This window comes from Microtus ochrogaster, unplaced genomic scaffold, assembly GCF_000317375.1.
Source record: "Microtus ochrogaster isolate Prairie Vole_2 unplaced genomic scaffold, MicOch1.0 UNK27, whole genome shotgun sequence".
In the NCBI taxonomy this organism is placed as follows: domain Eukaryota; kingdom Metazoa; phylum Chordata; class Mammalia; order Rodentia; family Cricetidae; genus Microtus; species Microtus ochrogaster.
In genome coordinates, this window is record NW_004949125.1 from 2,283,844 (window position 1) to 2,296,606 (window position 12,763).

The 12,763-nt window shown below is 48.5% G+C and overlaps 1 protein-coding gene and 1 non-coding gene across 3 annotated transcripts in view; one reads left to right on the forward strand and one right to left on the reverse strand.

The window, feature by feature from the left end:
• The window catches only part of Radil (Rap associating with DIL domain), a 72,271-nt gene that overhangs the window by 26,502 nt on the left and 33,006 nt on the right, over window positions 1-12,763 (reverse strand). For both annotated transcript variants that reach the window (XM_005367993.3, XM_013354092.2), the window contains exon 3: window positions 257-504. In XM_005367993.3, coding sequence (XP_005368050.1) covers window positions 257-504 — 248 coding nt within the window. The remainder of the gene's footprint in view (window positions 1-256; window positions 505-12,763) is intronic.
• Window positions 9,737-9,889, forward strand: LOC113458446. The gene has a single exon (XR_003378828.1). It is a non-coding gene; the product is annotated as a 5.8S ribosomal RNA (ribosomal RNA).

Consider the following 12,763-nt stretch of genomic DNA (forward strand, 5'->3'; position numbering starts at 1 on the left):
CACGCACGCACACATACACATCACACCACATATCCCTGTCCCAAAGGCCTGAGACAGAAGTCGGAAAGTGGTCTAGCACAGAGACCCAAGGAGGGATGAGTTCAGTGAGCACCCTTGTGTGGCTGTTCCCTGCTGGGGCCTGGACAGAGGACACAGGCAACAAACGGCCTTGCACCCCACCTCCCATCTCCCCCACAGCTGCCTCTGCTGGAGCCAGGGTGAGGCCTGACCTACTGGGAACTAGGGAGTGGCTCACATGCTGCTGACTGTAGCCCTGTAACAGCAGCAGGTGCGGGCATTGGTACAGTGAGTACCGCATGCTATCAGGGGTGGGCTCCTCCGGATCCTGGGTCGCGTCAGCTAGTGTGGGTCCTGGACTTAGGCTGGTTTCGCTGACTGTACGGCGTAGTTGGGTCGGTGGGGAGTGTTGGGTAGCCTCAGAGGTGAGGGCTGGCGTTCCCTTGGCGCGGATACGCTGTAGCCTCCGGGCTTGGGCGTTTATCCCTGGAACAGAAAGAGTGGAAGCAAAGTAATCTCAGCACGACTCATTCTCAGATTGTCCAGACTATGAATCTCACTGAGTCACGTGGACACCTGTCATTGCTCTGTCACAAAAGGTCTGGAGATGGGTCTAAGGTCTCTGGCCAATGCCCATGTCCTTTGAAAGTTTAGGCATTGCCTTGATGACGCAGAAGTCCCAGGAAGGCCTGCCCCAACAGGCAGTCTCAGAGCAGGTAGGCCAGTTTTCCACACTTTGTGGCTCAGAGGCGACCATGACATACCTTAGCCTGTACTATGGCCCCCATCACCAAACCTACAAAACAAATCCCCCAACACAGCATTGCTCATCCCAGATCAGCATGTCACCACCACAGAGCCTTGTCCCTGACACCCCTGCCCTGTCCTTCCAAGCTCATATGTGGGTCAGGGTAAACTCTTTGGGGATAGGGTATTCTGGCTAGAAGTGATGGAACCAGTCGGTCACTTTACAAGGTAGAACTGGTCAAGCTGCCAGTCACCTGCTGGTCTGCTTCTGTCACAGCATGGCTGCCACCTTCTGGAGGCCATATGACCTGACAGGCCAGAGTAGGTGCATACATATGAACACTCATTTAGGCACAAGAGAATGCAAATATACATGCATCCAAATATACACATGCACATAAATGTATAAATACACATACACAAATAAGTGCATGTAAAATGTACACAAATATATATGCACACACAAACACACATGCATAAACAAATGTAACACACAAGAACCATAAAATACACATATTCATGTAGCCACAAACACACATGCACAAAAATCCTGAACTTCACACTCCCAAGAGCAAGATGAAGGTACAAAAACATAATCACAGGTGTGTGTGCTCCCAGCTCTACACACATACAGACATTCACATGCACACGCTGCCGGGACAGACATTCACATGCACACGCTGCCGGGAAATAGCGTTACACTACACGAAACACTTTAAAAACCTCATGCTTTCAAATACAGGAAATGTTCTCTAAAGTACCACTGCTGGGAAAGCTCCCAGCAGGATGGATGGAACCCTGGGGACCCAGTTCTCTGTTCCCAGCTGATCCTGGCGCTTTCTTTCCTGAGCCCTCTGCTGAGACCCCACTATGCAGCTTTGTCCCTATCTGTAGCATCCTTTCTTCCAGCCATTACAAACAAAACCAGACAAAAGCCAGAAGGGGGCCCGGGCCTTACCGGGAGCTGGTGGTTGAGCTCTGAGCTCTGCCCTTCCTTCCAGAAGGCTGCCTGCGCATCTGCAGCCCGCAGGGGGCCAGGGCTGCAGGATGGAGGCTGGCCAGCCGCAGCGCCAGGCTATGAGGCTGCTCTACCCGCTGCAGAGCCCAGCTGGCCAGCCCAGCAAGAGACAGGTGCCCAGCAGGTGGGGCTGAAGCCCCACCCCTGCCCTGTCTTGCCTTGCCTCACCCTGCCCCCAATCTGTAAAGAATGCCAGATACTCCATTTGTCCTCACTGAAGAACCATGGAACCAGATCGAAAAGAAAATAAGGTCCAAAATGATGCTCCCCACAAAGCGTTCCCCAAATCTAGGGCTGGGTGGTGGCAGAGGATCCAATTCCCTGGGGACATTCTAGAAGTTCTGGTGTTGCAGAAAGCAGCTGAGCTGAAGGTAGCCTCTTCCCTTTATTTCCCAAGGCTCCCAGAAAGCCCTGAGGTTCCATGTCAGGCTGTCCCACAAGAGACACAAACAGCTGACAGAAATCCTGTCGTTTTGAGAAAAGAGTATTACCCTCTCAGATGTGCCCCTCCTAGCCCCCACCTGTCTAACCTGTCTGTCAATATCAGTGCCGATGCAGCAACCTCCCCGCTCCCTGCCCCCTACTTCCCAGGTCGCCCTCCTTGGCTCCGCCTAGGCTCAATGAGCTTCCAGCCTGGGACTAGGAATGACAGGCGAGGCTTTCGTTCTGGGTGGCAGTGGTTGGATGTGTGCCCAACTTCACCAGGAAGCATGCAGGAGCCTGGACAGGTAAGGCCATGCAGCAGCCACTGCAGCAGCGTACACCATGGAGACCAGCAAAGCCAGCAGCTCACAGCTTCAGCAGCAATCTCACGCCTCTCTCCTCCTCTGTCGTCTGCTATGGGACAAGGACATGCACTCTGCACCAGCCCTCCCAAAGGGAGCTCGGACTCAGTGTGCAGACACTGCAGATGACGCTCCAGGGTATGGTGGAAAGAGCATCTGGCAGGAGAGACGGCGTTTTGCTCAATACCACGGGCTTGCAGTTTACAAGTCTTGTGAACCAGATATGGTTCCTGGTTTTTTGAAGAAGTGCACACAGGTCATCATTCAATACAGGAAAGGCCCCAGGGGACTCACAGCTCATGGGTCGGATGGAAATGAATGCTGTAATGGGCATGTTGGACTTAATAGGAAGCCTTGTGTAATGTGATAAGACACATGCTTTGTTTTGTTTTGTTTGTTTTTCGAAGAAACAGGGTGTCCATAACACTTTTTATTTATTTACTTGTTTATGTATTTTGGTGGTGTGATGTGTACGTGTGTATGCATGTGTACATGCACACGAACATGGAGATCAGGACTTTGGCTTTGTGAAGCAAGTTTTCTCCTTCTTCATGTGGGCCCCAGAGATCCAACTCAGGTCATCAGGCATGGTAACAAGCACCTTTATCCACTGAGCATCTCATTGGTCCTACCTTGTTAGTTTTGGGGGATTGTTTGTTTGTTTGCCTGCTTGCTTTTAAACAGAACTTCTCAGGAGCTTGTAACTTGTCAAACAGGGTAGGCAGTCTGGCCAGCAAGTGATGGGATCCTCCTATTTCTGCCTTCCCAGCACTGGGATGACAGGCACATGCCCCCATAACTGGCTTTTTTTTTTCCAATAGGGATCCCGGAGATTGAATTTAGGTCCTCATGCTGGACCATCTCCTCAGCCCCTATCTTACTTTGAGGACAGTTATATGATCTCTCTGACTGCCTCTCTAGCACCAGAATTACAAACCCATACCTCTCTGCATGGCTTTCTTATTTCATCTTTAATAATTCTAAACAAATGTGGCAGATACCAAGGTGTCAGTAAATTCACCTAATTCCCTATGCTTTTCTTTTTAGTTTTTGGTTTTCTGAGACAGGGTCTTATTACATAGATCAGGTCAGACCAGAACTCATAATTTTCCTGCCTCACTCTCCTGAAGATTGGAATCACAGGCCTGAGCATCATGCCTGGTTGAGTTTCTTTACTCTTAAAGGCCTTTCTTCAAATGGGCATCATGGAATTTACTGTTCTAAAGGTCTCTCACTTGTATGGGACTTTATTTTTCCCTCCTCCAGACAAGTGCACGAAGGCAAGGGCCCAAACCATAGGGCCGGGGAAACCAGTTCTGAGGACCTGTGAGTCCCTGAATTCTTAGAAACGGCTGTGGTCACAGCACCCTGGGTGGACCCATGAGCTTCAGCACTTACACATCAACTCAAAGTGCACCCCTGACCAGTCACCTCCCCATGTGGCCTCTGGGCTGAAGGCCAGCAGCGGCCAGTAGGCTAGTATATCTCACAAGTCAATCCTGAAGCGATGGACAGCATTGCTGGGTATCATGGCTGGACACACCCTGAAGCTGGGGAGGGGCTCAGAACTGGGGTCACATGACCTAGGAGGAGCTCTGGGAGTTGGCAGCCAAATGGGCATATGTCCTAGGGCCATACACAGCTGGAGTCTTGGCCAAGAACAAGGTTACTCCAGGTGCCACCTACAGCCAACCAGGGGACTTTGCCAATGTGAGGGAAACAGTGAGAAATGCCTCAGAGGAAGCCACCATCTTCCACATCCTCTCTCTAGGTAAGTCACATGGCTAGAGGCTCAAGCCTTTCACAGGAGGGCAATTCTGAATGGAAAACTACTCGTCCCAGGTAACCATGCCAGGCCTTGCTATGTGTCAAAGAGGATGGAGACAAAGGAATACAGACACCTGTTCCCCTCTTCTGTCGCAGTGATGTCTAGCCAAGGCTCTCATCTCCTGAGGACCACACCTCTGCTCTAGTGTGGCTGAGTTCATGGCAATCAGAGGCCCTGACTCAGTAGATCTCAGGGAAACCTGGGGTTATCAGTCACTGCCACATCTGACCGAGGTCTGCAATAAACTGTGGCTGGGAAATCAATGATGGGTGGAGTACGATACGTAAGCAGCTCCGTCCTTGGTGATGGGGACAGGGGGCAGAAGCAGTTCACGAGGCTGAGGAGCAGAAAGCAGCAAGAACAGGCCAGAGCCGGAAGCAGGTCTAACTCCAAAGGCCTGCCCCTACTGGCCTTCCTCCACAGAGCCCTGCCTCCTAAAGCTTCCAGTCTTGAAAACAGAGCCACCTTTGGAAACAAGTGTTCACAGCATAAGCCTGGGCAGGGAGATAGATGGGTTGGCGGGTAAACACAATTGCCACACCAAGCCTAACAATCTGAGTTTGCTCCCCGGGACCCACAGGTGGGAAGGAAGAACACACTCTCACAAGCTGTCCTTCTACCTCTACATGTTGCCATGCAGGTGCCTGAGTGGGAATACAAACACACAAGTAGGTAAGTAAATAAATAACTTCGAATAAATGTAAAGATTTTTTTCAGATGGGTGTGATAGTACAGGTCTTTAATCCCAGCACTCAGGAAGCAGAGGCAGGCAGATCCCTAAGGGTTCAAGGTTAGCCTGGTCTACATAGAGTGTTCCAGGTCAAACAGGGCCACAGTGAGATTCTATCTCACACACAAAGAGGCCTTCCCCCTCAAGTTCAGAGACCTCTGCTGTTCCACAAAAACACTTCCACCGTTCTACCTGATAAATGCTCAGGCTCTTGGTGTGTTCCCCTTCAGGGTATTCAGAAACCTTGTTTGTTTGTTTGTTTGTTTGTTTGTTTGTTTGTTTGTTTTTTTCCACACAAGGACATGCTTAGAGACCCTCCTTGCCCCCAACCTGGCATTTGCTAATCTATGACTTCCCAGATCCAGGACCCAGTGTTCCATAAGGTCGTGTGTCCATGAGCAAAAGTGTCCAGGGGACATCTACCCAAATAGCTCTGCAGGTCTCCCAGAGGAAACACCTGAGTAAGCAGCCAGGAGTGGGAGGAAACAGTACCTCTGATACCGGAACTCCGGATGAAACAGAAGGGTGCCAAGTACAGCTGGGATGGTGATGTGACACCAGGGTACCCCCAAGGAAAGACCCTAGGAGAGCTACTCCTGGCCTCTCTGGATCATCCATCCTGTGGCTGCCTGGCCGCTTTCCCTTCCACAGAAGCTGCTGGCTAATGTGTCTCTCTCAGTAGAGATGTGGGAAGCAGGACTGGGCCAGCACTAACAAGAGCTGGGCACTGTCGTCAGAGCGAGTGCCCTGGAAAGCACAACACAGCTCTTCCTGAACGTCACTTGCTTCCCTCATCATGGCATTCTGTAGTCTCTCCCCTGGTCCTGTTTGCCCATCCTTCCCTGGCTCCATGGTTAGAAACAGCACAACCAGGAAGTCCGTCAGTATTCCCTGCCCAACGCCCTGAACTCAGATGAGGCTACCACAATGGTGGATGCGCGGTGCAGCATTCCGGCGCTGGGGTTTTTCTAACGTGAGGGGAAGAGTCTATTTTAAAGGGTGGCTTGTGCCAGCTGGGGACACACTTCAGTAAGCCACAGCTGCTATGGATCCCTGGGTCTGAGTCATCTGTGAGGAGTCTCCCTGTCGCTGGGAAACCCTTTTCTAAGTCAGCAAAATCGTGGAGCTCTGTCACTAGAGCAAGCAATTCTCTTTTTTTTTTTTATTTTTTTTTTATTATTTATTTATTAAAGATTTCTGTCTCTTCCCCGCCACTGCCTCCCATATCCTCCCCTCCCCCAATCAACTCCCCCCTCTCATCAGCCCAAGAGCAGACCGGGTTGTTCCCTGCCCTGTGTGTGGGGAGTCCAAGGACCTCCCACCTCCTTCCAGGTCTAGTAAGGTGAACATCCAAACAGCCTAGGCTCCCACAAAGCCAGTAGGTGCAGTAGGATCAAACCTCAGTGCCACTGTTCTTGACTTCTAAGCAGTCCTCATTGTCTGCTATGTTCAGTGACTCTGGTTTTATCCCATGTAGAGCAAGCAATTCTCGATGCAAACATCATTTAAAATGCATACTAAACTCCTTTCCAGACACAAGTGGTGACACGTGACTGAAAGAGGCTAAGGCGGAGAGACTGCGAGTTCAAGGCCAGTATAGGCGACACAGCAAGACTCTTTAAAAAAAAAAAAAGGGAAAACCAAGTGTGGCGATACACACTTTTAATCCCATAACTTGGGGAGGGGAGCAAAGGCAAATGAGGATCTGTGAGTTCAAGGCCAGACACATCTTTAAAAAAAGAAGGAAAAAAAAAATAAACAGGGGATGTGGCTCCATTGGTAGAGAACTTGCCTAGCATGCAGAAAGTACAAGTTCCATCCCCAGCACAGCACATACTGGGTGTAGTGATCTGTAGTCCCAGCCCTGAGGAGGTAGAAGTGGGGCCAGAAGTTCAAGGTCATCCTCAGCTACTTGTGAGCTCAGGGTCAGCACAGGAATGAGACTGTCTCAAAGCAAAACCAGGAACACTTTTGTTTTTCTTTTCTTTTTTTCTTTTTTAAAGAATTACTTAGGAATAGTGATAAGAACCTCCTTAATACACGATTAGTCTTTCTCTAGGTAATAAACGCAGTTTAAATTTGTCTTTTTGAAACATGGTCTGACAACATAGTTCTGGCTGTTCTGGCACTCACTCTGCTAGGCTTTTGGGGACCACAGATAACGACACAGAGACTTATTATTAACTATGACAGCTTGGCCTTTAGCTTAGGCTGTCCCCAACTAGCTCTTACAGCTTACATCAGCCTGTTTCTATTAATCTACCTTCTGCCATGTGACATTTAACCTCTCCTCAATTCTGTATGTCAACTCCTTCTGTATCTTGCTGGCATCTTCCTGGAGCGCCTAGATCCATCCCTAGTTCCTCTCTCTGCCTGGAAATCCTACCTAACCTCACCTATTGGTCATTCAGCTCTTTATTAAATCCATCAGGTGCCTTAGGCAGGCAAAGTAAAACAGGAATACATCTTTACACAATTTGCTCAAATATCTGGCAACACAGGCTGTCCTCAAACTCAAGAGATCATCTGCCTCTGCCTCCCAAGTGCTGGGATTAAAGGAGTGCACAGCCACCATCACCGCCCGGTGTTTCCTCTGCTCTTAACACAGACAGCTCAGGACTCACCGCCTGGGGAATGGTGCCACCCACAGTGGGCTGGATTTCACATCAATTAAGGTAATTAAGACAACCTCCTACAAACCAACCTAATCCCTCAATGAGATCCCGCCCCCCATGACTCTATGTTGTGCCAAACTGACAAACTAACCAGCACAACAGCATTTGAGGACTGGATTAACAGAAGGTGAAAACTGTACAGAAAACGTATACTGAGCCGGGCGGTGGTGGCGCACGCCTTTAATCCCAACACTCGCGAGGCAGAGGCAGGCGGATCTCTGTGAGTTCGAGACCAGCCTGGTCTACAGAGCTAGTTCCAGGACAGGCCCCAAAGCCACAGAGAAACCCTGTCTCGAAAAACCAAAAAAAAAAAAAAAAAAAGAAAAAGAAAACGTATACTGAGGGGCTAGAAAGATGGTTTAGTGGCTCAAAGCTCTTATTCTAGAATGCAGAAAATGCTCTTTATGGCTGAGCACCTCTCCAGCCTCACCCCTTCCTTTCTTTCATTAGAGATTTAGTTATTTGGTGTACACGAGTGTTTGTCTGCATGAAAGTCTGTGCACCACTTGCATGCCTGGAGGTCAGAAGAAGTTATTGGATCCCCTCAAACTGGAGTTACAGATGGTTGAGAGCCACTTGTGGGTGCTGGAAATAGAACCCAGGTCTCCTACACGAGTGACAGCCATTCTGAATCACTGAACCATCTGTCCAAACACACCCGTACACACATGCACACATACCACAAAAGCTCACATGTGAAAAGGAAAAGGTGGAATAATCTAAATGCTGTAGGAATTCCTACTGCCAGTAGCCTTTAAGTTACCTGCCCACTTGGGCGTGGCCTTTTATATATTTATGATGATGTAAAGCACACATCTGGCCTCTTTTCTGGCTGTGGGATTTGGTTGCTGTTCTCCATTCCAGCAGAGGATTGTGATTTGTGAGTCTACCCCTAAAAAAAAACCCTCTATTATTGTCAATTCTGAGCTAGTGTGGGATTTCTTTTAAGCATCCTTCTTCAACCAAATGGCCACCAACTAGTGAATAGCAAAGAAATAACTCTACATCCATATGATAGACTACCACTAGCAATGAAAAGAAATCAAATATGGTGCCTTTTGCTCATGGATAAGCCTCAAAAATACCAGTGAGGTGGCTCAGTGGGTAGGGATCTTTACTGCCTAAATGACCTAATGACCCCAATGACCTAAAATTTGATCCCTAGGATCAGACTAGTGAAAGGAGAGAAAGATTCCTGCAGGTTGTCCTCTGACCTCCACATGCACTCTGCAGCATATACACACACATAAGTAAGTAAATAAATGTAACTACACATATGTGTGTGTGTGTGTGTGTGTGTGTGTATATGTTAGCTGAGTGAAAAAAGTCAGATGCAAAAAAATCACATTTAGTGTCATACGATGTATATAAAATGTCCAGAAGGAAGTTAATTTCCAGGTCTGCTGTGCAAGCAGGAAGACATAGGTTTGATCACAGAGCTCCATCCCCAGAATCAACGTTAAAAAAAAAAAAAAGCCAGGCATGGTGGTAGGTGAGAAATAGCAGGCCTTGATAACCATAGAGTTCCTGGAAGCCAACAAGACAAAGACCCAAAGGTCTCTGCCACTCTAGGCTTTAAAGTTGTACCATCAGCCTTGTCGAGGACTGAAGTCCCAGCACCCAAGGCCCATTCAGGAGCAGAAACCAGCTTATGTTGTCCTCTGCTGCTCATTGCTACTGCTAGCAGTTCAGGAGTGTCTGGGCTTCTGATTCTCTATCCTGAGCAGTGATTCTCAACCTGTGGGTTGCAATCCCTGTCAAACCTCTATCTCTGAAAAATATTCACATGATTACTCATAACAGTAGCAAAATTAGAGTTATGAGTAGCAACAAAGTAATTTTGTGGTTTGGGGTCACCACAACATAGGAATGAGCCGGACCTTGGGGTCTCCAAGGCCTGGCACTGCCAACATTCGAAGAGCTTCTCCTTCGTACGACTCTTAGCGGTGGATCACTCGGCTCGTGCGTCAATGAAGAACACAGCTAGCTGCGAGAATTAATGTGAATTGCAGGACACATTGATCATTGACACTTCGAACGCACTTGCGGCCCCGGGTTCGACCCGGGGCTATAAAAAAAAAAAAAAGAGCTTCTCCTGATCTATTCAGTTTCTCTCCAGGTAGAAAAGGACTCTACTGCCATCAGCCGAGCAACAGCTACTGATTGTGGTGATGACTGCAGAAGTCTATGAAGATGCTGAAATGCCTTTTAATTAGATACTAAATACAGGCGACTTTAAGGGTGTAAAAGATACCTTGTGAGCTGGGGAGATATCACATCATAAAAGCTTTTAAAACACGGCAGGTATGGGCTGGAGAGATGGCTCAGTGGTTAAGAGCATTGCCTGCTCTTCCAAAGGTCCTGAGTTCAATTCCCAGCAACCACATGGTGGCTCACAACCATCTGAAATGAGATCTGGTGCCCTCTTCTAGCCTGCAGGCATACAAGCAGACAGAATATTGTATACTAAATAAATAAATATTTAAAAAAAAACATGGCAGGTATCATTTTGCTAAGGCAGACCCAGCCTGACAGAAACAAGGAACACAGGCTGCAAGAAGCTGCAACTGATGAAATACTCAGTGTAGGAGCTACAGAGGGGCTAGAACTCTGGAGGCAGAGGCAGGAAGGTCTCTGTGAGTTCAAGACCAATCTGTTTTAGAAACCACACACACACAAATAGTGTCAGGAGTTGCAGAGATGGCTCAGTGGTTAAAAGCACTTGTTCTTGAGTCCAGTTCCACATCAGGTGGCTTATAGTCGTGTAAAACTCTAGCTTCTTCCAGCATCTCTGGCCTCCTTGAGCACCTGCAAATACATGGTACAAAACACACACACACACACACACACACACACACACAAAAAAAAAATCTAAAACAAAGAAGATGATGTATCTGAACAATTTGGAGAGAGAGAGAACTCACTGACTTACTGACAAGCAATTTGCCAGGCATGGTGCAACTCACACATGTAATCCCAGCATTTGGAAGGCTGAAGCAGGAGGAATGTCATGAGTTTGAGACTAGCCCTGACTACAGAGTAAGACCCTGTTTCAATTAATTAATTAACTAATTAATTAGGTTCTCCTTGGAGCTAAGTGCCAAGAAAAAGCAGAGAGGCCAAAATGATCATCATCAATTACAAAGAAAACTAAAGTTCAGACAATAGAAAAACATCAACCTTGGTGCCTTAGTTACTCTTTTATGTTACTGTTACTCTTCATGGTGTGAAGAGACACCATGACCAAGGAAGCATTTAGCTAGGGGCTGGCCTATGCTTTCAGAGGGTGCATGGTGCTGGAGCAGTAGCTGAGAGCTTACATCCTGATGTGCAGGCAGGAGAGAACAAGACGCCTGGCATGGGCTTTTGAAACTCAAAGCCCACCCCAGTGGAACACCTCCTTCAAAACAGCTACATTTCCTAATTCTTCCTCAACAGCCCACCAACTGGGAACAAAACATTTAAGTACATGAACTATGGGGGTCGTTTTCATTCACACCACCACACTTGGCATATTCCAATCTTCAGTGTATAAAGAATTAAATACAAACAAAAACCCTGACATGCTTGTTATTTTGAGGCAGGGTCTCACTATGCAGCCCAGGCTGACCTAAACTCAAGACCTGCCTCAGCTCTGGCCCCTCTTTGAGAGTATAACGGCCTTGACCTTACTGTGTGAGGGGCTGGCCTTGAACCCTGATCCTCCTGCCCCTCCCTTCCAAGTGCTGGGTTCACAGGCTTTTGCCACCACACACAATTGATGTGGTGCTGGGGAATCTAACTCGGAACTTCTTCCATGATGAGCAAACCACTCTACCAACTGAAAAACATCCCCCACCCCTGCAATTGAATTCAAGCCATGAGACACTGAGCACAGGGAAGTAACTGGATGGGGAGGTGCAAACGGCTCATACACGAGAGAACGAGAGAACGTCTGAAGCTTTAAAACTCAAGAGGGGGCAGGACTACACTGGTCGTTTTAGAAGGTGCACTGGAGGCTGAGGAAACAGCTCAGGTGGCAAAGGGCTTGCCCTGAAAGAACAGGAGCTGAGTTCAATTTCCAGAACTCAAATATGAAGTGCTGGCCAAGGAAGTGAGTGCTTGCAATCCCAACACTGGGAAGGCGGAGACAGGCAGAGAGAGCCTCTGGGCTCACTGCCAGCTGGTAAGGTATAGGCCAGCAAGAGACCTTGTCTCAGAACAAACCAACAAAAAAGGCAGGGGCACCTGAGGAACAACACTTGAGGCTGTCCTCTGACCTCCACATGCACACCCAAGCATGCACACCCAAACACACACACCTAGCTCACAGTCGAATGTCACAGCCGCAGCGGAGGGCAAACTGGGAAGAGAAGGTTGGCAGGGAGCCGGGATTCTGTTTCCCTGGTCTTAAGCAGCAGTGAGAAAGCACTCCTTTAACTCTGCACACCTGACTGGAGGTGACAGGCTTTGAGAGGACATGATTGTCAACATACTGAGAGACACCGTGAGTGTTCGCGCTGGCAGGATCTACTTTGGTTCCTAGGTGCACTCTCCTGCCTCTGAAACTAGGAAGCACCCCATGTTCACTTTGAGCTAGGCAGCAGCTGTGACGCAACAGCTGACCTGGTGTCGGTCCTGACAAATCTGTAACACAGCGGTCATGTGAGGCAGAGGAAGACAATCAAGGGTTCCAACTGCTCATTCCTAGAACCTGTGCTTACGGACCGGGGGAAAGCTCAAGTGATCCGGGGAACACAGAAAGTCGGCACTTCATGGAGTATGGCACTGAGACTCTGTGTTGAGAAGAGCTCAGTGGTGGAGCTCCTGCCTAGAATCTCCCAGGGAGGGTGATGTGGGCATGGCTCAATAGTTGAGCACTCACTGAGTTAAAGGTTGGCTTGTGTTCAGTGGCAGAGCAACTGCAAGCCCTGGGACATTCATCCCAGGTGTGTGTGTCTCTCTTTGTCTCTGTCTCTGTCT